The 24513-nt window shown below is 46.9% G+C and overlaps 1 protein-coding gene across 6 annotated transcripts in view; it reads right to left on the reverse strand.

Moving 5' to 3' along the window:
- The window catches only part of ARAP1 (ArfGAP with RhoGAP domain, ankyrin repeat and PH domain 1), a 406767-nt gene that overhangs the window by 204605 nt on the left and 177649 nt on the right, over positions 1-24513 (reverse strand). For 5 of the 6 annotated variants that reach the window (XM_082244568.1, XM_082244571.1, XM_082244567.1 and 2 more), the window contains exons 3-4: positions 13011-13147; positions 12566-12636 (exon numbers count right to left, since the gene is read on the reverse strand). In XM_082244568.1, the coding sequence (XP_082100694.1) occupies positions 12566-12636; positions 13011-13147 (208 nt within the window). The remainder of the gene's footprint in view (positions 1-12565; positions 12637-13010; positions 13148-24513) is intronic. The other variant, XM_082244572.1, reaches the window with a different exon arrangement.

Below are 24513 nucleotides of genomic sequence, written 5' to 3' on the forward strand. Positions count from 1 at the left end.
GCCCTTCCGCTGTATAAACTAACTTATATGGGACGTCAATGCCCTCAAAAGTTTGGGAAGATATGGGACCCGTGGCCTGGGGCTAGGTCTCTACAACTCTAGATCTCTGGGGCTTATCTTGGTGGCGGGGGAGATGTTCTACTCCTTTATGTTCCTGGGGGATGTATTGGTTATAATTCCCCCTGGAGGATTGAGGAGGGGGGAGTCACGGTGGTGGCGCCCCATACCTCGGTCCTCTGGCCCGACACCCGCTCCTCCCTGGGAGACCCTGGGTTTCAATGGCTTTGGGAATTGGTTAATGTTGCGTTTTACTTATGTCTGACACTCTTTGATAACGTCCTATTCTAGTTTTTGATGTTTGCATAACATACTTGCATTTGTGCACATGACATGATATAAGTTTATGCTGTCTTGTTTCCATTTTGGATAATGTACCTTGATGGTTGTATCTGATGTATTGCTGTTTTTTATCAATAAAACTTTTCTGTTAAAAAAAAAAAAAGTAGTTCATGCACTGCTGTGGTCTGGCTTTCATGCAACTTTAGGGCCATAGACTTCAATGTTAACACTCAGAAGTTGCATGAAAGTCATACATGAATGTTATACAATACAACTTGTGTGCAATAGTTGTCCATTACCACTGGTCAAAGCCAAAGTCGTATCCAAGTTGCACCCATCCAAAGTTGTTTCAAAGTTGAGTCAAAGTTGCATCAAAGTTGCACTCCAAAATCAGCGTAACTTTGGAGTTGTACAAGTGTGAATGGAGCCTTTAACATATTATAGCAGGAGACCTCAAGAATCAGGTTTCTTTGAGCTGATGATATTAACATCTGCTCTGAGCATCACAATCGAAAGTAGTCATTGCTGGTAATGGGGCATCTAGGCCATATGTATGGATCCTGGACCTAGATTCCCAGAGTCTGTGTGTTTTGGGGAGACATGGCCTTGAATTAGAAACAAGACCACTCCAAGGGAGATTAGCAGAATCTGGCTTTGGACCAAGTGGGGGTAACGAGAGCAGAACCTAATCTTGGACCATTGGGTGTGAGGGAACTGGGGGTGAGGAATCAGATCCTGATATTGAACCGAGGGGGTGATGGAGCAGAACGAATCTTGGACCAAGATGGATGAGAGAGCAAAACCTGATCTTGGATGGGGGAAAACCTGATCTTGGATGGGAGAAAACCTGATCTTGGACCAAGAGGGGTGAGGAAGCATAACACGATCAAGACGGAACCTGATCTTGGATCAGGAGAAAAGAAACTGATCTTGGAATAACAGAGTTGACGGATCAGAACCTGATCTTGAACAAGGGGGGGGGGCAGATCCTAATCTTGGATCAAGAGGAGTGAGAGAACAAAGCCTGATCTTGGACCAAGGAGGGTGATAGAGGAGAACCTAATCTTGGACAAAGAGCGATGAGGAAGCAGAACCTGATCTTGGATCAAGACAGAACCCGATCTTGGATCAAGAGAGAAGAAACTGATCTTGGAATAACAGGGTTGACGGATCAGAACCTGATCTTGAACAAAGGGGGGGGGAGCAGATCCTAATCTTGGACCAAGAGGAGTGAAAGAACAAAACCTGATCTTGGACCAAGGAGGGTGATAGAGGTGAACCTAATGTAGCGGGGTCTTCCATTATACAAGTTCTAAAAGACTGCTGCTTGACATTTGAGAGGAACTCGGCTCCATCTAGTGGCCAAAAGGACACATTGCAGCGGCTATGGAATGTCTTTTGATGTTATTTTCCTTTCAGGAAGTTGAGCAGTCTTCATCGCCCATAGTGCTTTGAGAATACCAGGGTGCACTGCTGCACCGCACAGCCTTCTGGGGGAAGCTTTATAAAGGAAGGGAGGAGCCAGGCTCACTCTCTTGGGAAAGACACAGTGAGACAAGCAGGATGCCAGTGCTGTGGGCTGATGCTGTATGCTAGGCCGAAACTCCTGGGCCTTAAGTGACTAAGTTGCAGTGTTTCATCTCCAGTAGAGGATCCCTCCTGGAGGTCCCATCGATGTTCTACAGAGACCAGACTCATCCACCCCAAATACCTAGCGCGGCTGGTGACAGAGGCCGGAGACTGAGACAGCAGCGGAGGCTTCCTGGGAGACAGTCCTGTTGGTGAGAGGGCACCTGCCCAAAAACTGACTCTATCTATCAAAGAAGTAACTTTAGTCAGGATTAGCCTTAGAGTAGTAGAAGGCAATATACCAGGTGGCCCAGTACATCTCTCACAGAAGTTTTACCGGCAATCCTGCACAGACACCCCGCGGTGATTACTAACTGTTTGCTGCCATTCTCTCTATTGATCACCCATCCTCAATGTGGATTACAAATTGCGAGTGCACCAACGTTGCTAGCGAAGATATAGAGAAGAAACAGCGGACTCAGATAGGTCTGACATTCTGATACTGTGTCTAACTGAATGCTGAGCCTTATCTCCAAAAGTATAATAGTGATTAAGATGGCGGTCCTATAGGCTCTGAGACATTTCCTGAAACAATTAATGTGCCCTTGAGGAGTGATATCACAGTATTTATCTTATCTTTGATTAATTAATTAGTATATCCTTTTACAAAGTCATATTTTACTGTATCGAAACTGTTTATTTGATTCACAGTAAATAACTTTCCTGTTTAAAAGCAAGCTTGTGTGTGGTCACCTTGTATTACCCAGAAGGACTGCAGCTGGAGAGAGGTAACAGGTCATTATTATTTATTGAAGTGTTATATTCCAATCTGTGTAGCCATTTGGTATTCCAGTCCTATTCTGGGTCAGTTGTGCCTAGGGAGGGTTCGAGCCAATTCTGTGGGTTGTTAGGCAGGACGTAGACCCAATAATCTAATCAGCAGCTCCTGCGGGGGTGGTGCTACACGTGGGGGCTCGTCCGGGATGATCTACAGTCCTGCAACACAACCCTCTCAGCCACAGAATCCCCCTCAACGCAGAAATGGACCCTACCGCTGCAGCCGAGTGGTGCAGGGAAGAGAATGTCGTAGTGGAAAATGGCCTGGTGGTTGAAATCAAGGGAGAGGTCTGGACTGAGGAAAAACTCCTCCCAGTTTTAAGGGCACTGTCCACAGACAGGAAATTCTGGGTGACTGACATAAAGACAGACACCACCGTTCCACACACGTATGCATTGTGTGAGTGGAGGAAGGGGGTCCCTGATTACTTTAAGGGAACCAGTGTAAAGACTACTGACCAAACAGAACTTTTCTTAATACATCCAGAAGTCCTTACTGAAGGTCCCTCATCCACCACTCCTGGGGGATCCAGCAAAGAAAAAGGTGTCCAAGAAGGGAGTCCAGAGTCACCACCTTTGTCTACCTTTAGCTCAGAACTGTGTGCTGTTCTTGGGGAAATCGTAGCAAAATGTAGTAAGGACTCCCCAAACTATCTGATGACTGAATATAGGAAGCTCAGGACATTCTCTGGGAAACAGCCTGTGCCTTCGACAGAAGATGGGTTTGAAGAGTGGTTAGATACCGCCACTCAGGCTTTGGAAGAGTGGGAGGTACCAGAACAGCACAAGAAACAGAGAATCACAGAAAGTTTAAAGGGACCTGCACTAGAGGCCGTACGTAATCTCAAGCTAAGCAAAAAGAACTGTACTGCACAGGATTATCTAGACATTCTACAAGATGTATTTGGTCGGACGGAGAACGTGGCTGAACTTCTTTACCAGTTAGACCACTGTTACCAAGAAGAGGAAGAGAAGTTGTCCGAATTTATTAGACGCCTAGATAAGATCATCCACCAGATCTTGATAAAGAAAGGGATAGACCCCCGGAAGGTAGATGAGACTCGTGCACGGCAGGTGCTGAGAGGGGCTCAACCCTTAGATCCCATTGCCATACTGTTGCGAACTCGCCAAGATGGTGGCATTCTGGAATACCCTGACCTGATCCGAATGGTCAGAGAAGAAGAGGTCATGTTAGACAACAAAAGGAAGAGTCGGCAGTTTGACTCAACTGCTCGTGTCAGAGTGATAAGTGCAAAAGAAAGTGACTCGCAAGTTGAACTCCTAAAGACCCAGGTGTCCCAGTTGATAGAAATGGTGTCCATCCTGACTAGTCAGGCATCTACTCTACCTGATGGGAACGTGTCAGAGAAGCCGGATAAACCTTCTAACCTTAGAGTAGACCCGGAACCGAGACCTAGGAGATCGCTAACTTGTTTCAACTGTGGGGGAGTAGGACATGTTAGAGGAGTATGTCCCAGCCCAGGAAATGTCGCCTCAGAACCTCGCAAGCCAGCGGAAAAACTTCAGAGGGCACCCGTGAAGGAGTCGACCGGGTGCCCGCCAGTTTCAAGGGAATCCAAGAGACTCAATGATTCAGGGAATCTGAGTCAGGGAGTCAGATCCAGGTACAACGCCCCTAGTTCTATACTCCAGGCTACTGAGAGAAGGAAAATCAATGCACACCGGGCCCAGAGGGGACTGAAGTCCAGAAGAAAAAAAAAGAAAAGAGCCTGGGTGCAGAGAACTGAATCAGACAACAAGGCCACTTCAAGAGAATTCCCAACTAACTTGGTCGGGCCTTCCCCTGTAGTCTCTGTCCAGGTAGAAGGAATTTACACAAGAGCCCTCCTTGACACTGGGGCCCAAGTGACTCTTCTGTATAGAGACTTCTATGATAAACACCTTACCCATCTACCTCTGCAGAAGTTGGAAGATCTGGAGATATGGGGTATCGGGACTCAAAGTTTTCCCTATGACGGGTATCTGCCAATCAAGTTGACCTTTGACCCATCAGTGGCTGGTGAAGCTGAAACCTTCGACACCCTAGCGGTGGTCTGTCCTCGTCCGCCAGGGGCCAACAAAAGCTCTCTCATCGTAGGGACCAACACTGACCTAGTAAGGCGCCTCCTGACACAACTGGTCCAGGGACAGGATGCTCCAGCGCCAAGGATTCACCCCATGCTACGGCAGGCCTATCAACGATTAGTATTGGAGCAAGAGACTCCTGCAGAAGGAGTTGGAAGACTCTGGAAGTTGGACAGAACGGAAAAGGTCTTGCAGCCAGGAGAGGTGGCTTGTCTGAAAGCTTCCGTTAAACTCACATGGAAACAGCCGGGCCCTTTTATCATCTTTGAATCAGGTCCACAGGAAGAGGAGAGAGGGATAGAAGTAATCCCTGAAGTGATCCCTTTGAAGGTGTTACAGAAAAACCATGGAAGGGTTTTAGTGAGTGTCAGAAACACCTCTACTACACCGGTGAAGGTACCGGCCAGAGTGCTGTTGGGCCAAGTTAACCCGGCTACCCCAGTTGTCCCATCTGATCTTAAAGAGGAGGGAAGGGGTGAAGATGTTATAGAAGAGCTCTGCTCTGGAAACGCTGCCCTCCCACCAGAATGGGTGAAGAGGGCCAAGGCACAACTTGCTGGATGGCGAGGAATATTTTCTAGGGCTGAGTTCGACGTGGGATGCGCCAGGAGTGCCACTCATAAGATCCGCCTGAGTGAGGACAAACCTTTCCGAGAAAGAGTCCGGCGAGTTCCCTTAGGTGACTTAGAAGATCTACGTCAGCAGCTGGCGGAACTCAAGAAGACTGGGGTTATTCGAGAATCCAGGAGCCCATATGCTTCTCCGATAGTGGTAGTCCGGAAGAAAAACGGATCTCTGAGGCTTTGTATCGACTACCGAACACTGAACAGAAGAACCATCCCAGACCAGTATACCACTCCTCGAATCGAAGACGCCCTACAGAGCCTGTCAGGGGCGAAGTGGTTCAGTGTGATGGACTTAAAGAGTGGGTATTATCAGATCCCCATGCACCCTGAAGATCGGGAGAAGACAGCCTTCATCACCCCTGTGGGGTTCTTTGAGTTCAATCGCATGCCTCAGGGATTGTCAGGGGCCCCTGCTACCTTCCAAAGGCTGATGGAAAGGACCGTTGGAGATATGAATTTGATAGAGGTACTGGTATACTTGGATGATGTTATCGTGTTTGGCAGAACTTTGGAAGAACACGAGGAGAGGTTGGAAAAGGTCCTGAAGAGGCTACATGAAGAAGGCCTGAAACTTTCTCCTGAGAAGTGCCAATTCTATCAGTCCTCGGTCCATTACCTGGGCCACATCGTGTCTGAAGAAGGGGTGGCCACCGACCCGGACAAGCTGGATGCTGTCGCCTCCTGGCCGAGACCTACAAATGTGACCGAACTTCGGTCGTTCCTGGGTTTTTGCTCCTATTACAGGAGGTTTGTAGAGGGGTTCGCCAAGATTGCCCGACCCCTCAATGAGTTACTAAAGAACGAAGAAGATGACGTTCCTGAACTGGTCAAGCCAATGAAGTCCACCATGGGACCCCGGAAGGCCAAGGAGTCCATCCAGGATCAGTGGACCCCAGAATGTGAAGGGGCTTTCATTCAGTTGAAAAAGAATCTAACCACTGCCCCTGTGTTGGCCTACGCAGACCCCACGAAACCATATGAACTACATGTCGATGCCAGCCGAGATGGGCTGGGTGGGGTACTCTACCAGGAACATGGGGGCCACCTGCGACCCGTAGCCTACGTGAGCAGGAGTCTACTACCTGCTGAAAGGAATTATCCTACCCACAAACTTGAATTCCTGGCCTTAAAGTGGGCAGTGGTCGACAAACTGAAAGATTACCTGTACGGAGCTGAATTCATTGTCAAGACGGATAATAATCCCCTTACCTATCTGTTGACTACAGCTAAGCTGGATGCAACAGGACACAGATGGTTGGCTGCCCTCTCTAGCTTCAACTTCAGCCTGAAGTATCGGCCAGGAATCGGGAACAGGGATGCAGATGCCCTATCCAGAAGGTTGCATGCACCACACGAACCTGATGAAGAATGGACCCATTTGGCTCCAGAAGGGGTGCGTGCCCTATATCAGGGAACTGAACTTCGATCCAGAGGAGGATCAAGAGCCGAAGAGATTGGGGTTTCGGCTGTCGGAGTACCCAAATACTATTGCAGGGTGACCCAGGTTGAAGGGGAAGATTTACCCCGGCTGTCCAAAAGGGACTTGAGGAAGGAGCAGCTGGAAGACCCTCTGGGAAAACTTCTTTTGGAAGCCTTGGAGATCCAGCGCCCTGAGTTGCTTCTCACCGACTCTCCTCAGGGGGCCCGTCTGTTGCATAGAGAGTGGACCCGGTTACAGATCCGAGAAGGGGTGGCCTACCGAAGAGGCCCATCTGAAGATCTGGAGGAGAAGTGGCAACTGTTCTTACCAGCTAAATACAGGGAGAGAGTTCTGGCTGCTCTTCATGATAATCATGGCCATCTGGGACCTGAAAGAACTTTTCAGCTTGTCAGAGACAGGTTCTACTGGCCCTGTATGAGGGCCGAAGTTGAAGGATACTGTCATTCTTGTGTCCGATGTATACAAAGGAAGACTCTGCCACGTCAAGCAGCCCCAATGGGCCATCTGCAAAGCCAGGGACCCATGGAACTGGTGTGCATTGATTTCCTTTGCCTAGAGCCTGATCTGAGTGGCCAAGGGAATGTCCTTGTGGTAACAGACCATTTTACCAGATACGCCCAAGCATTCCCAACAAGGGATCAGAAGGCCTCTACAGTAGCCAAAGTTCTTGTAGAAAAGTTCTTTGTACACTATGGGTTACCACAACGCCTCCATTCAGATCAGGGAAGAGACTTTGAAAGCAGACTGATCAAGAGACTGTTGGATCTGTTAGGCATCCAAAAGACTAGAACTACTCCCTACCATCCACAAGGGGATGCCCAGCCGGAAAGATTTAACAGGACTCTTTTGGACATGTTGGGGACTTTAAGCTCAGAGAAGAAACAGCATTGGGGCAAACATGTAGCTGCCATTGTGCATGCCTACAACAGTACTGTCAGTGATGCTACTGGATATTCCCCTTATCGTCTAATGTTTGGACGAGAGGCTCGATTGCCAGTGGATTTGGCCTTTGGCATCTCGCCCGATCACACCTCTTCAGCATCGCACAAGGGATATGTGGACCGACTGCGGAAGAGTCTGAAATCGGCCTATGATAAAGCTCAGGCCACATCTGATCAACGTGGACTGAGGAATAAAAGGAATTTCGACTTAAAAGTTCGGATCCAAGACTTGCAACCAGGGGACAGGGTATTGTTGAGGAACTTGGGTGTCCCGGGAAAACACAAGTTGGCAGACCGCTGGAAGTCCCAACCTTATGTTATCTGCAAGCAACTACCAAACCTCCCTGTGTATCAAATTCGGCCTGAAGGAAGTGTGGGTCCATTGAAGACTTGGCATAGGAACCATTTACTGCCTCTCTCTGAAGCAGTTCGCATGCCTCCTGTCGTAGATTCGCCAGAGACCCCTTCGACCTCTCGCCTGTCCAGACCAGTCACCAGATCTCAGTCGACACTCCCAGATGTGAGGGAGGGAAATTCTTCATCTGAAGATCTGGAAGATGAAGAGGAGGTACCTGACTGGATGTGGTCGTCTCAGTTACCAGAACCCACACCTGCCTCCCTGTCTTCATCCGAATTGGCTGACAGAGGAACCCTTCGGGCGGAAGCCCCCGAATTCATACCTTTCCACATGCTTCCAGAAGAAGTAGTTGATGATGAAGATCCTGAGGAGGAGGTTGCACCTTCCTCTGAAGAAGAACTGACCGCTCTTGAAGCATCAGATTCCTGTGTGTTGGAACATGAGGAGGAGGACATTGAAGAATCCCCAGAAGTGGCTGGTCCTAGTACCTCTGAGATCGTGCATCCCAAAGAACAGAGGGAAAGAAGAGTCATTCACCCGCCCAAAAGACTGACCTATGACCAATTGGGTGAATGCTCAGAAGAGGCTATCTTTACTTCCAAACGAACTCTTGATCAGCCTAGTTCTTCCACCGCAGATTTGGTGGAGGACAACCCTAGCTCACCCCCAGGCACATCTGTACAAGCCACTCAAGTGTCAGGGGTCTGTGAACAGAATTACCTTCCCTCCCCTGACAATTGGTGGGAGGTTCCTATGTCGAACCTGTGTTGTAATATGCAGTTGTTAAGTTTGAACTCTGCTTATGAAAAGGAAGATGATTCCCTGTTATGCATATGTTAATGTTTTTTTTTTTGTGTACTGCCAACATATGCACTGGAGTACATGCTGTTGTCCTCTTTGGGGACCAAAGTTTCTCAAGTGGGGGGAGTGTGTAGCGGGGTCTTCCATTATACAAGTTCTAAAAGACTGCTGCTTGACATTTGAGAGGAACTCGGCTCCATCTAGTGGCCAAAAGGACACATTGCAGCGGCTATGGAATGTCTTTTGATGTTATTTTCCTTTCAGGAAGTTGAGCAGTCTTCATCGCCCATAGTGCTTTGAGAATACCAGGGTGCACTGCTGCACCGCACAGCCTTCTGGGGGAAGCTTTATAAAGGAAGGGAGGAGCCAGGCTCACTCTCTTGGGAAAGACACAGTGAGACAAGCAGGATGCCAGTGCTGTGGGCTGATGCTGTATGCTAGGCCGAAACTCCTGGGCCTTAAGTGACTAAGTTGCAGTGTTTCATCTCCAGTAGAGGATCCCTCCTGGAGGTCCCATCGATGTTCTACAGAGACCAGACTCATCCACCCCAAATACCTAGCGCGGCTGGTGACAGAGGCCGGAGACTGAGACAGCAGCGGAGGCTTCCTGGGAGACAGTCCTGTTGGTGAGAGGGCACCTGCCCAAAAACTGACTCTATCTATCAAAGAAGTAACTTTAGTCAGGATTAGCCTTAGAGTAGTAGAAGGCAATATACCAGGTGGCCCAGTACATCTCTCACAGAAGTTTTACCGGCAATCCTGCACAGACACCCCGCGGTGATTACTAACTGTTTGCTGCCATTCTCTCTATTGATCACCCATCCTCAATGTGGATTACAAATTGCGAGTGCACCAACGTTGCTAGCGAAGATATAGAGAAGAAACAGCGGACTCAGATAGGTCTGACATTCTGATACTGTGTCTAACTGAATGCTGAGCCTTATCTCCAAAAGTATAATAGTGATTAAGATGGCGGTCCTATAGGCTCTGAGACATTTCCTGAAACAATTAATGTGCCCTTGAGGAGTGATATCACAGTATTTATCTTATCTTTGATTAATTAATTAGTATATCCTTTTACAAAGTCATATTTTACTGTATCGAAACTGTTTATTTGATTCACAGTAAATAACTTTCCTGTTTAAAAGCAAGCTTGTGTGTGGTCACCTTGTATTACCCAGAAGGACTGCAGCTGGAGAGAGGTAACAGGTCATTATTATTTATTGAAGTGTTATATTCCAATCTGTGTAGCCATTTGGTATTCCAGTCCTATTCTGGGTCAGTTGTGCCTAGGGAGGGTTCGAGCCAATTCTGTGGGTTGTTAGGCAGGACGTAGACCCAATAATCTAATCAGCAGCTCCTGCGGGGGTGGTGCTACACTAATCTTGGACCAAGAGGGGTAAGGAAGCAGAATCTGATCTTGGATCAAGACGGAACCTGATCTTGGATCAAGAGAGAAGAAACTGATCTTGGAATAACAGGTTTGACGCATCAGAACTTGATCTTGAACAAAGGGGGGTGAGGAAGCAGATCCTAATCTTGGACCAAGAGGAGTGAGAGAACAAAACCTGATCTTGGACCAAGGAGGGTGATAGAGGAGAACCTAATCTTGGACCAAGAGGGGTGAGCAAGCAAAACCTAATCTTGGATCAAGACGGATCAAAGTGCAGAACCTGATCTTAAACAAAAGGTGATGAAGAAGCAGAACCTGATCTTGGATCGAGAGGGAAAGGAGATCAGAACCTAATCTTGAGCCATTGAGGGAGCAAATCCTGGTCTTGGACCAAGGTGTCTTTATTCAACCTTACCAACTATGTAACTATGAAGGGTGGTGAGGGAGTAGATCCTGATCTTGGACCAAAGTGGGTGGAAGAGCAGAAATAATCATAAAATATGCCATAGGGAGTCTTATGCTGGCCACACACATTACAATCTGATTGTATGAATGAGTTCAACTCTAATGACTATATAGTGCAATGCTCTTTCTGACTGGATACAAATTAACCACTTGCCGACCAGTCACGTTGACTGTACTGCGGCAAAGTGGTTAGTTATCGTCCAGCGACGTAGACCTACGTCGCTGGACTCCTCCCCTTGTGGGTGGCGCGCGCGCGCCGCCGGAGCCTCGCGCGCGCCGCCGGAGGCTCGCTCCTGCTGTATTCCGTCACAGCGGGAGTCGGGCCAGGGGAGGAGCGGCGGTGATCACCGCCGCTCTTCCCCGATCGTTGGGGAATCGAGTCTGGAGATCTGCCCGCTTGTGTAAACAAAGCGGCCGGATCTACTAAGTGACAGACAGGGTCAGATTGCAGGGTCCAGCATAACTGAACATGCGATCTGTCCCTGTGTCACTCAGTCACCTCCCCCCACACATGTCAGTAAGCACCAGGCATACATTAACCCCTTGATCGCCAATAAAAATTAACCCTTTCCCTGCCAGTGTCATTTTTACAGTAACAGTGCATATGTATAGCACTGATTACTGTAGTAATGTCACTGGTACCCCCAAAAGTGTCAAAAATGTCAGTCAAGGGTCCGATCTGTCCGCCGCAATGTCGCAGTCGCGCAAAAAAAAAATCGCAGATCGCCGCCATTACTCGTTAAAAAAAAAAGCACCAAAAATGACAGAAATCTTTCCCTTAGTTAGTAAACGCAATAACTTTTGCGCAAACCAATCAAAATACGCTTATTGCGATTTTTTTTACCAAAAATATGTAGCAGAAAACAAATTGGCCTAAAATGATAAAAAATTTGGATTTTTACGTTTTTTTGGGGGGAATTTCATATAAAATATGTGAAAAATATTGTTATTTTTTCAAAATTGTCGCTCTTTTTTTGTTTATAGCGCAAAAAGTAAAAATCGCACAGGTGATCAAATACCACCAAAAGAAAGCTCTGTTTGTGGGGGAAAAAAGGACGTCACATTAGTTTAGGTACAGCCTCACACGACCGCGCAATTGTCCATTAAATTAACGAAGTGCTGAATCGCAAAATATGGCCTGGTCTAGAATGGGAAAAAATCTTCCGGTCTTAAAGCGGATTGAGAATTTCTTTGTCAAAGACATGTAGCTAAATACATTTTGGCCTAAATATATGTCAAAAATTGAATATATTGGATATTTTTTAACTGTTAAAGTAGAAAAATTGTGTTATTTTTTCAACATTGTTGCATTTTTTTATTAATATCGCAAAAAATAAAATCGCAGAGATGATTAAATACCACCAAAAGAAAGCTCTGTTTGTGGGGAAAAAAGGACGTAAATTTCCTTTGGGTACGGCGTAGCATGACCGCGCAATTGTCAGTTAAAGTCGCACAGTGCCGAATCGCAAAAAGTGGCCCGGACGTAAGACAGCAAAATCCTCCGGTGGTAAAGTGGTTAAATAGATTGTTCGGGTTTGTCTTCATATCACAAAGTTCTAGTATATTTTAAGGAGATCGTATAGTGATTGTACAATCAAAATGTATGGTGTGTGTGGCCAGCTTGGTGAACCAAGCAGCCTTTCTGGAATAATCGATCTCATCCAGGTCCTTCTATGACGTCACATTTGCCGAATAAAGAGCAGTACTCACATCTTTGTTAAATTCATAGATGCTCCCCATGTCGTAATCCATGATTTCCGGCCTGTGGAAACCTGAAAATACTAAAGAAAATCCAGAATCAGTAAAAAGAGAAAAAAAAAAAGACCCACTGTGAAATGTAAAGGAAAACTCCACCTGTAACCAAAAAATGATATAAAAACCCGGTGGGGTTAGGGAAGCAGGGAAGTCAGACCCAAGTAATAAAGTAAAACTGGTTTCAGACAGGCACACAAAGGAGGCTATTCTATCTAATAAAGCTATTACAGGGCATCTATAGTGTCTGACTGCCCCTGACAGTGTCCATTAGTGATGTCACACAACCCCACCGCATCAAACACCAATGGCTGGGATGACATTTTATCCCCCTCACTGAACAGAAGTTGACCTCACTACACTTTCATTGAGCTGCAAGTTCATATCTTAAGACTCCTCTTACCGTCACGGGGCGGGGGCTGTACAGGAGCAGAGGGCGGATCCCGGGGAAACACACGAGGTAGCGGCTTCGGGACAGAGAACAATGGAAAGCCCGGTAGATCTTCAGAAACCTTTGCTTCATCCGTCGCTGGTGATGGACTGCAAGAGAAACATTTAATGTGAGTAACAATTTTAATTCAATCATACTTGTTCAGTTTAGAAACAATTCTGATACTAAACGGCCTTTCTCATGATATAGAAGAAAACGAACGTATTCAGAAGTTCAGGTCTGTCAGACTTCACTTGTCGCATGATAGTCCCAGGTCAAGGGTTTACCGGGTGGTGATTCCAAGATCAAGATGAAAGTGCGGGAGTCCACAGATCAGTAATGGGCTCCCATATTATGATTCCTCTACATGTGGACTCTGCTTCCCTTGGGAGACCATATTTTCTGAGACTGAAATTATTCCATACCATCCTAACACATTACAGAGTCCATACCAGTATAGATCCTAACACATTACCCAGTCCACACCAGTATAGATCCTAACACATTACAGAGTCCATACCAGTATAGATCCTAACACATTACCCAGTCCATACCAGTATAGATCCTAACACATTACAGAGTCCATACCAGTATAGATCCTAACACATTACCCAGTCCATACCAGTATAGATCCTAACAGATTACCCATTCCATACCAGTATAGATCCTAACACATTACCCAGTCCATACCAGTATAGATCCTAACACATTACCCAGTCCATACCAGTATAAATCCTAACAGATTACCCAGTCCATACCAGTATAGATCCTAACACATTACCCAGTCCATACCAGTATAGATCCTAACACGTTACCCAGTCCATACCAGTATAGATCCTAACACATTACCCAGTCCATACCAGTATAGGTCCTAACACATTACCCAGTCCATACCAGTTTAGGTCCTAACACATTACCCAGTCCATACCAGTATAGATCCTAACACATTACCCAGTCCATACCAGTATAGATCCTAACACATTACCCAGTCCATTCCAGTATAGATCCTAACACATTACCCAGTCCATACCAGTATAGATCCTAACACATTACCCAGTCCATACCAGTGTAGATCCTAACACATTACAGAGTCCATACCAGTATAGATCCTAACACATTACCCAGTCCATATTATCCTAACACATACCAAGTCCATACCAGTATAGATATCCAGCATGAGATTTTTCCCATTGAGGATTGAGGTCTGTTTTATGTTTTTTTGAGCAATATATATATATATATATATATATATATATATATATATATATATATATGCACACATATACACATACACTGATATGTACACACATTTATCTAGAGCTAGAAAACTATATATATATGTATCAATTAACAGGTGTAAAAATTATATCTATAAAAAAACATTATTAATAGTAGTAATTAATGGAGTGTGAGGCCTCCAGCTTGTCGGAAGGTGCTCTGCCTCCCCCTGCTGGCGGATTTTGGAAAGTGCACCATGCTGACACCCTGCCTCCGGTGACACGTTAAATTTGCGACAGGCGGGAAGAGTGAGCGGGCACAGAGAGAGAGACAACCTGCTGCCAGAACTACAACTCCTAGCTGGGGTGAGAGCGACACTGTGTGGCACAAAATGATTTACATTGTCCCTGATTAACAGGGACACTGTAAAATACCCGGGACAGGCTCCTATTTGCCGGGATTGTCCCGGGAAAAACGGGACAGTTGGCAGGTATGAAAGATCTACAGTATATAGAGACATTCGGACCTGCTTCCTCATGCTGATAATCCCTCTAGTGATATAAAGATCAATATAGAAGAAATCAGCACCTACTTTTATCTGCTGGTGACCCCTCTAGTGATTTAAAGATCTATATAGAGGAATCAGGACCTCCTTCCTCCTGCTGGTAATCCCTCTAGTTATAGTCTGCCATGATCTGCCTGAAGTAAAGCCAATTACTGTTACTGACAGCGATTTCCATGGTATAGTGACGTGTGACGGTTCTCAGCCTCCATGCCCTCAGCAGATCAATGTTCTGTCATCTCATAACACAACATACGGCAGCTGACTTCCTGACAGGAAGAGGACAAGATCATAACTCATTCTGCGGGCTGGAGTCACCTTTCCTTCTGACTTCTAACCATCGCGGACCTTCCCGAGAAAACGGCAGAGCTGTGACACCATCACAGTGCCCATATCTGACAAAGTCATCTCAAACATGATATTATCCAATCTTTATAGACACGAGGTATAACAAAGATAATTCCCCTGAGACTGCAGCCTGTCCATTCACTAGAGAGCGGTGACATCACTGAGAATGCAGCCTATCTATTCACTAGAGAGCGGTGACATCACTGAGAATGCAGCCTATCCAATCACTAGAGAGCGGTGACATCACTGAGAATGCAGCCTATCCATCACTAGAGAGCGGTGACATCACTGAGAATGCAGCCTATCCAATCTCTAGAGACCGATGACATCACTGAGAATGCAGCCTATCCATTCACTAGAGAGCGGTGACATCACTGAGAATGCAGTCTATCCATTCACTAGAGAGCGGTGACATCCCTGAGAATGCAGCCTATCCAATCACTAGAGAGCGGTGACATCACTGAGAATGCAGCCTATCCAATTACTAGAGAGCAGTGACATCACTGAGAATGCAGCCTATCCAATTACTAGAGAGCAGTGACATCACTGAGAATGCAGCCTATCCATTCACTAGAGAGCGGTGACATCACTGAGAATGCAGCCTATCCAATTACTAGAGAGCAGTGACATCACTGAGAATGCAGCCTATCCATTCACTAGAGAGCGGTGACATCACTGAGAATGCAGCCTATCCATTCACTAGAGAGTGGTGACATCACTGAGAATGCAGCCTATCCAATCACTAGAGAGCGGTGACATCACTGAGAATGCAGCCTATCCATTCACTAGAGAGCGGTGACATCACTGAGAATGCAGCTTATCCATTCACTAGAGAGCGGTGACATCACTGAGAATGCAGCTTATCCAATCACTAGAGAGCGGTGACATCACTGAGAATGCAGCCTATCCATTCACTAGAGAGCGGTGACATCACTAAGAATGCAGCCTATCCAATCACTAGAGAGCGTTGACATCACTGAGAATGCAGCCTATCCAATCACTAGAGAGCGGTGACATCACTGAGAATGCAGCCTATCCATTCACTAGAGAGCGGTGACATCACTGAGAATGCAGCCTATCCATTCACTAGAGAGCGGTGACATCACTGAGAATGCAGCCTATCCATTCACTAGAGAGTGGTGACATCACTGAGAATGCAGCCTATCCAATCACTAGAGAGCGGTGACATCACTGAGAATGCAGCCTATCCATTCACTAGAGAGCGGTGACATCACTGAGAATGCAGCTTATCCATTCACTAGAGAGCGGTGACATCACTGAGAATGCAGCCTATCCATTCACTAGAGAGCGGTGACATCACTGAGAATGCAGCTTATCCATTCACTAGAGAGCGGTGACATCACTGAGAATGCAGCCTATCCATTCACTAGAGAGCGGTGACATCACTGAGAATGCAGCCTATCCATTCACTAGAGAGAGGTGACATCACTGAGAATGCAGCCTATCCATTCACTAGAGAGAGGTGACATCACTGAGAATGCAGCCTATCCAATCACTAGAGAGCGGTGACATCACTGAGAATGCAGCCTATCCATTCACTGAAGATCATTACAGAGACATCAGGACCTCCTTCCTCCTGCTGGTGATCCCTCTAGTGCTATAAAGATCTATATAGAACACATGAGTCAAACACAAGGCCCTTGGGCCGAATCTGGCCCTCCAGGTAATTTCATATGGCCCTCACACCTCTCCTGCAACCTCAGCAACCCCATTGTCTCTGCCCCCACCATGTCTCATCAGTCAACAGCAGAGAGGAGGAAAGAACTCCTACGCCAGATCTTAAGCTTCTCCTTGCAGCCCCATTGAGGCTCGTCTCTGCCCCCCACCCCCTTCTCCGTCTCAGCAGTCAGCAGCAGAGAGTAGTACAGAACTCCTTTTACAGATTCTATGACTCTCTGGGCCACCGCAGCACCCCCTCGTCTCCACCTTCCCTTGGTCTCAGTATTCAGCAGACTCCAGCCCTCCTCTGGTCCTCCTCCAGACCCTGCACTTTCTACTTCCCAGCTACACAACCAAAAAAAATGCATAAATACTGGCGCAAGGTAGGAAAAATATGGGACCCACAGGTTCCACACTAGGGACCTAAATAAGGGATGTCAATCTCTATAAAATACCAATCAGTAGTCCATATAAAAAAAGTCCATACATATTCTCCATGTACACTGAAGGCTGCTCTGGTGGAAAGTAAGAAGGAACTTGAAAACAGCTGTAAGGAGAATACAAGCGCCACTCAAAGTGTAGTAGGAAGGGTTTATTAGAATAAAATTCATATGTAAGGGTACTCACAAACGAGCAAGTAAAAGGAGCATAGGGGCATCCATAATGTAAAGGTCCGTCAGTCCGGTGCAGTGATTCCGAATGGTTCGAGCGGTCACGGCTCCTACAGCAAAAGCCTGTGGTTACCGGCACTTCCTGCTGTCTGGAACGCACAGAGGGCTCTCCTGACGTCACTTCCCGGATGTGACGTATAGGCTCAGGAAACAAAAAAAAAAAAAGCCTGCGCCTATACGTCACATCCGGGAAGTGACGTCAGGAGAGCCCTCTGTGCGTTCCAGACACCAGGAAGTGCCGGTAACCACAGGCTTTTGCAGTAGGAGCCGTAACCGATCGAACCATCCTGAATCACTGCACCGGACTGACGGACCTTTACATTATGGATGCCCCTATCCTCCTTTTACTTGCTCGTTTGTGAGTACCCTTACATATGAATTTTATTCTAATAAACCCTTCCTACTACACTTAGAGTGGCGCTTGTATTCTCCTTCCAGCTCCACAACCAACTTCTTCCCGGCAGCAGAACAAGGTGGGGGGGGTGCACTGTAATGTAAGGGAGGGTGGGGGACTCATGGCTTCTGATGGTGGGGTGGCTCTTGACATCTGAGTTAAGGGGGGGGGGGTGCTGTGGACATCTAGTCTTAGAGATACAACTGGCCCTTTGAGGGTGAGCATAATGCTGTTGCGGCCCACAATAAAAATTGAGTTTGACACCTCTGATACAGTGGTGTATTTAGGGTTTGTGCTGCCCTAGGCCTGACTAAACTTGGGCACTCCTAATTTAAATACGACCCCCCCTTCCTGTAAAGGCCACACCCTTTCCTGTTTATGACGCGCCCTGTCATCTGTAAACCACAGACCACAACCACAGTCTATCAGTGCCCATCAGTGCAGCTTCATCAGTTCCCATAAGTTCATCTTCATCAATGCCCATCAGTGCAGCCTTATCAGTGGCCATCGGTACAGCCCCATCAGTGGCCACCAGTGCAGCCTCTCAGTGCCCATTAGTGCAGCCTATCAGTGCATCATATCAGTGCCCATCAGTGCTGCCCTATCAGTGCAGCCCTATCAGTGTAGCTTATCAGTCCTGCCTCATCAGTGGCCATCAGTGCAACATATCAGTGCCCATCAGGGCAGCATATCAGTGCAGCCCCATCAGCTTTTTTGCTGCCCCCCCTGCAAAGTGCTGCCCTAGGCCTGGGCCTTGTTGGCCTAGGCCTAGATACAGCACTGCTCTGATATAGAAGAATCAGGACCTCTTTCCTCCAACTGGTGACCCCTCTAGTGATATAAAGATCTATATAGGGGAATCAGGACCTCCTTCCTCCAAATGGTGACCCCTCTAGTGATATAAAGATCTATATGGAGGAATCAGGACCTCCTTCCTCCAACTGGTGACCCCTCTAGTGATATAAAGATCTATATAGAGGAATCGGGACCTTCTTCCTCCTGCTGGCAGTGATATGAAGATCTATACAGAAGAATCAGGACCTCCTTCCTCCTGCTGGTGACCCCTCTAGTGACACAAAGATCTATATAGAGGAATCAGGACCTCCTTCCTCCTGCTGGTGACCCCTCTAGTGATATAAAGATCTATATAGAGGAATCAGGACCTCCTTCCTCCTGCTGGTGACCCCTCTAGTGATATAAAGATCTATATAGAGGAATCAGGACCTCTTTTCTCCTGCTGGTGATCCCTCTAGTGATATAAAGATCTATATAGAGGAATCAGGACCTCCTTCCTCCTGCTGGTGACCCCTCTAGTGATATAAAGATCTATATGGAGGAATCAGGACCTCTTTTCTCCTGCTGGTGACCCCTCTAGTGATATAAAGATCTATATGGAGGAATCAGGACCTCTTTTCTCCTGCTGGTGACCCCTCTAGTGATATAAAGATCTATATAGAGGAATCAGGACCTCCTTCCTCCTGCTGGTGACCCCTCTAGGGATATAAAGATCTATATAGAGGAATCAGGACCTCTTTTCTCCTGCTGGTGACCCCTCTAGTGATATAAAGATCTATACAGAGGAATCAGGACCTCCTTCCTCCTGCTGGTGACCCCTCTAGGGATATAAAGATCTATATAGAGGAATCAGGACCTCCTTCCTCCTGCTGGTGATCCCTCTAGGGATATAAAGATCTATATAGAGGAATCAGGACCTCCTTCCTCCTGCTGGTGATCCCTCTAGGGATATAAAGATCTATATAGAGGAATCAGGACCTCTTTTCTCCTGCTGGTGACCCCTCTAGTGATATAAAGATCTATACAGAAGAATCAGGACCTCCTTCCTCCTGTTGGTGATCCCTCTAGTGATATAAAGATCTATATAGAGGAATCAGGACCTCCTTCCTCCTGCTGGTGATCCCTCTAGTGATATAAAGATCTATATAGAGGAATCAGGACCTCCTTCCTCCTGCTGGTGATCCCTCTAGTGATATAAAGATCTATATAGAGGAATCAGGACCTCCTTCCTCCTGCTGGTGACCCCTCTAGTTATAGTCGGCCATGATCTGCCTGAAGTAAAGCCATGCTGCTTTGAGTCCAACAAGTTGTGTATTTTTCATTGATCAATAATCCTTCTTCCTAGTGATTTCATTCATGTTATTACTACAGATGGTAAACTCACTGGCCTGTAATTGTCAGCTTCTTCCTATAAATAGGTTCCATATTAGTTGCCCACCAGTCATGGGGGAACTTCTCCTGTTAGGAGAGATTGATGATAAAGATCAGCCAATGGTCCAACAACTATACCTTGGAGAACTCTGGGATGACATACAACAATCGGAGCGAAGCAGGAAATCTTACAACCAGATTGTAAGGTGTATGAGGGTGAAATGGAATCATCTGGTCCCGTTCTACAAGGCAGAGTGTGAGATGTGACAGACGAGGGTTTTCTTTCCTCTCCGAGTCATCTCTCCTGAACAGCAAACCACAGAACTTCACAGAAACGGCATCTTCTGAGACTTCCTCCTTTCACATGCCATACCCAAAGGGAACCAATCTTATAGTAAACCAGAAGTGAAAACAATGCCAGGGTTTAACTCAAAATCCTTGTTCCAAGGCAGTGATCAGAGAGGTATTGAAGTCCCAATTCCTGAACCTTTAGGTCCCTTCCACAGTCCATTCCTGTTACTGACAGCGATTTCCATGGTATAGTGACGTGTGACGGTTCTCAGCCTCCATGCCCTCAGCAGATCAATGTTCTGTCATCTCATAACACAACATACGGCAGCTGACTTCCTGACAGGAAGGGGACAAGATGATAACTCATTCTGCGGGCTGGAGTCACCTTTCCTTCCGACTTCTAACCATCGCGGACCTTCCCGAGAAAACGGCAGATCTGTGACACCATCACAGTGCCCATATCTGACAAAGTCATCTGAAACATGATATTATCCAATCTTTATAGACACGAGGTATAACAAAGAGAATTCCCCTGAGACTGCAGCCTATCCATTTACTAGAAAGCAGTGACATCACTGAGAATGCAGCCTATCCAATCACTAGAGAGCGATGACATCACTGAGAATGCAGCCTATCCAATCACTAGAGAGCAGTGACATCACTGAGAATGCAGCCTATCCATTCACTAGAGAGCGGTGACATCACTGAGAATGCAGCCTATCCATTCACTAGAGAGCGGTGACATCACTGAGAATGCAGCCTATCCATTCACTAGAGAGCGGTGACATCACTGAGAATGCAGCCTATCCATTCACTAGAGAGCGGTGACATCACTGAGAATGCAGCCTATCCATTCACTAGAGAGCGGTGACATCACTGAGAATGCAGCCTATCCATTCACTAGAGAGCGGTGACATCACTGAGAATGCAGCCTATCCATTCACTAGAGAGCGGTGACATCACTGAGAATGCAGCCTATCCAATCACTAGAGAGCGGTGACATCACTGAGAATGCAGCCTATCCATTCACTAGAGAGCGGTGACATCACTGAGAATGCAGCCTATCCAATCACTAGAGAGCGGTGACATCACTGAGAATGTAGCCTATCCATTCACTAGAGAGCGGTGACAGCAGTGAGAATGCAGCCTATCCAATCACTAGAGAGCGGTGACATCCCTGAGAATGCAGCCTATCCATTCACTAGAGAGCAATGACATCACTGAGAATGCAGCCTATCCATTCGCTAGAGAGCGGTGACATCACTGAGAATGCAGTCTATCCATTCACTAGAGAGTGGTGACATCACTGAGAATCCAGCCTATCCATTCACTAGAGAGCGGTGACATCACTGAGAATGCAGCCTATCCATTCACTAGAGAGCGGTGACATCACTGAGAATGCAGCCTATCCATTCACTAGAGAGCGGTGACATCACTGAGAATGCAGCCTATCCATTCACTAGAGAGCGTTGACATCACTGAGAATGCAGCCTATCCATTCACTAGAGAGCGGTGACATCACTGAGAATGCAGCCTATCCATCACTAGAGAGCGGTGACATCACTGAGAATGCAGCCAATCCATTCACTAGAGAGCGGTGACATCACTGAGAATGCAGCCTATCCATTCACTAGAGAGCGGTGACATCACTGAGAATGCAGTCTATCCATTCACTAGAGAGCGGTGACAGCAGTGAGAATGCAGCCTATCCATTCACTAGAGAGCGGTGACATCACTGAGAATGCAGCCTATCCAATCACTAGAGAGCGGTGACATCACTGAGAATGCAGCCTATCCATTCACTAGAGAGCGCAGCCTATCCATTCACTAGAGAGCGGTGACATCACTGAGAATGCAGCCTATCCATTCACTAGAGAGCGGTGACATCACTGAGAATGCAGTCTATCCATTCACTAGAGAGCGGTGACAGCAGTGAGAATGTAGCCTATCCATTCACTAGAGAGCGGTGACATCACTGAGAATGCAGCCTATCCAATCACTAGAGAGCGGTGACATCACTGAGAATGCAGCCTATCCATTCACTAGAGAGCGCAGCCTATCCATTCACTAGAGAGCGGTGACATCACTGAGAATGCAGCCTATCCATTCACTAGAGAGCGGTGACATCACTGAGAATGCAGCCTATCCATTCACTAGAGAGCGGTGACATCACTGAGAATGCAGCCTATCCATTCACTAGAGAGCGGTGACATCACTGAGAATGCAGCCTATCCATTCACTAGAGAGCGTTGACATCACTGAGAATGCAGCCTATCCATTCACTAGAGAGCGGTGACATCACTGAGAATGCAGCCTATCCATCACTAGAGAGCGGTGACATCACTGAGAATGCAGCCAATCCATTCACTAGAGAGCGGTGACATCACTGAGAATGCAGCCTATCCATTCACTAGAGAGCGGTGACATCACTGAGAATGCAGCCTATCCATTCACTAGAGAGCGTTGACATCACTGAGAATGCAGCCTATCCATTCACAAGAGAGTGGTGACATCACTGAGAATGCAGCCTTGTTCAATCACTAGAGAGCGGTGACATCACTGAGAATGCAGCCTATCCATTCACTAGAGAGCGGTGACCTCACTGAGAATACAGCCTATCCATTCACTAGAGAGCGGTGACATCACTGAGAATGCAGCCTATCCATTCACTAGAGAGCGTTGACATCACTAAGAATGCAGCCTATCCATTCACTAGAGAGCAGTGACATCACTGAGAATGCAGCCTATCCAATCACTAGAGAGCGGTGACATCACTGAGAATGCAGCCTATCCAATCACTAGAGAGCGGTGACATCACTGAGAATGCAGCCTATCCAATTACTAGAGAGCGGTGACATCACTGAGAATGCAGCCTATACAATCACTAGAGAGCGGTGACATCACTGAGAATGCAGCCTATCCATTCACTAGAGAGCAGTGACATCACTGAGAATGCAGCCTATACAATCACTAGAGAGCGGTGACATCACTGAGAATGCAGCCTATCCATTCACTAGAGAGCGGTGACATCACTGAGAATGCAGCCTATCCATTCACTAGAGAGCGGTGACATCACTGAGAATGCAGCCTATCCATTCACTAGAGAGCAGTGACATCACTGAGAATGCAGCCTATCCATTCACTAGAGAGCGGTGACATCACTGAGAATGCAGCCTATCCAATCACTAGAGAGCGGTGACATCACTGAGAATGCAGCCTATCCAATTACTAGAGAGCGGTGACATCACTGAGAATGCAGCCTATACAATCACTAGAGAGCGGTGACATCACTGAGAATGCAGCCTATCCAATCACTAGAGAGCGGTGACATCACTGAGAATGCAGCCTATCCATTCACTAGAGACCGGTGACATCACTGAGAATGCAGCCTATCCAATCACTAGAGAGCGGTGACATCACTGAGAATGCAGCCTATCCAATCACTAGAGACCGGTGACATCACTGAGAATGCAGCCTATCCAATCACTAGAAAGCAGTGACATCACTGAGAATGCAGCCTATCCATTCACTAGAGAGCGGTGACATCACTGAGAATGCAGCCTATCCAATTACTAGAGAGCAGTGACATCACTGAGAATGCAGCCTATCCATTCACTAGAGAGCGGTGACATCACTGAGAATGCAGCCTATCCATTCACTAGAGAGCGGTGACATCACTGAGAATGCAGCATATCCATTTACTAGAGAGTGGTGACATCACTGAGAATGCAGCCTATCCAATCACTAGAGAGCGTTGACATCACTGAGAATACAGCCTATCCATTCACTAGAGAGCGGTGACATTACTGAGAATGCAGCCTATCCAATCACTAGAGAGCGGTGACATCACTGAGAATGCAGTCTATCCAATCACTAGAGAGCGTTGACATCACTAAGAATGCAGCTTATCCATTCACTAGAGAGCGGAGACATCACTGAGAATGCAGCCAATCCAATCACTAGAGAGCGGAGACATCACTGAGAATGCAGCCAATCCATTCACTAGAGAGCGGTGACATCACTAAGAATGCAGCCTATCCATTCACTAGAGAGCGGAGACATCACTGAGAATGCAGCCAATCCATTCACTAGAGAGCGGAGACATCACTGAGAATGCAGCCTATTCATTCACTAGAGAGCGGTGAC

The sequence above is a fragment of the Pelophylax lessonae genome (assembly GCF_965119305.1).
Source record: "Pelophylax lessonae genome assembly, chromosome: 2".
Classification (NCBI taxonomy): Eukaryota; Metazoa; Chordata; class Amphibia; order Anura; family Ranidae; genus Pelophylax; species Pelophylax lessonae.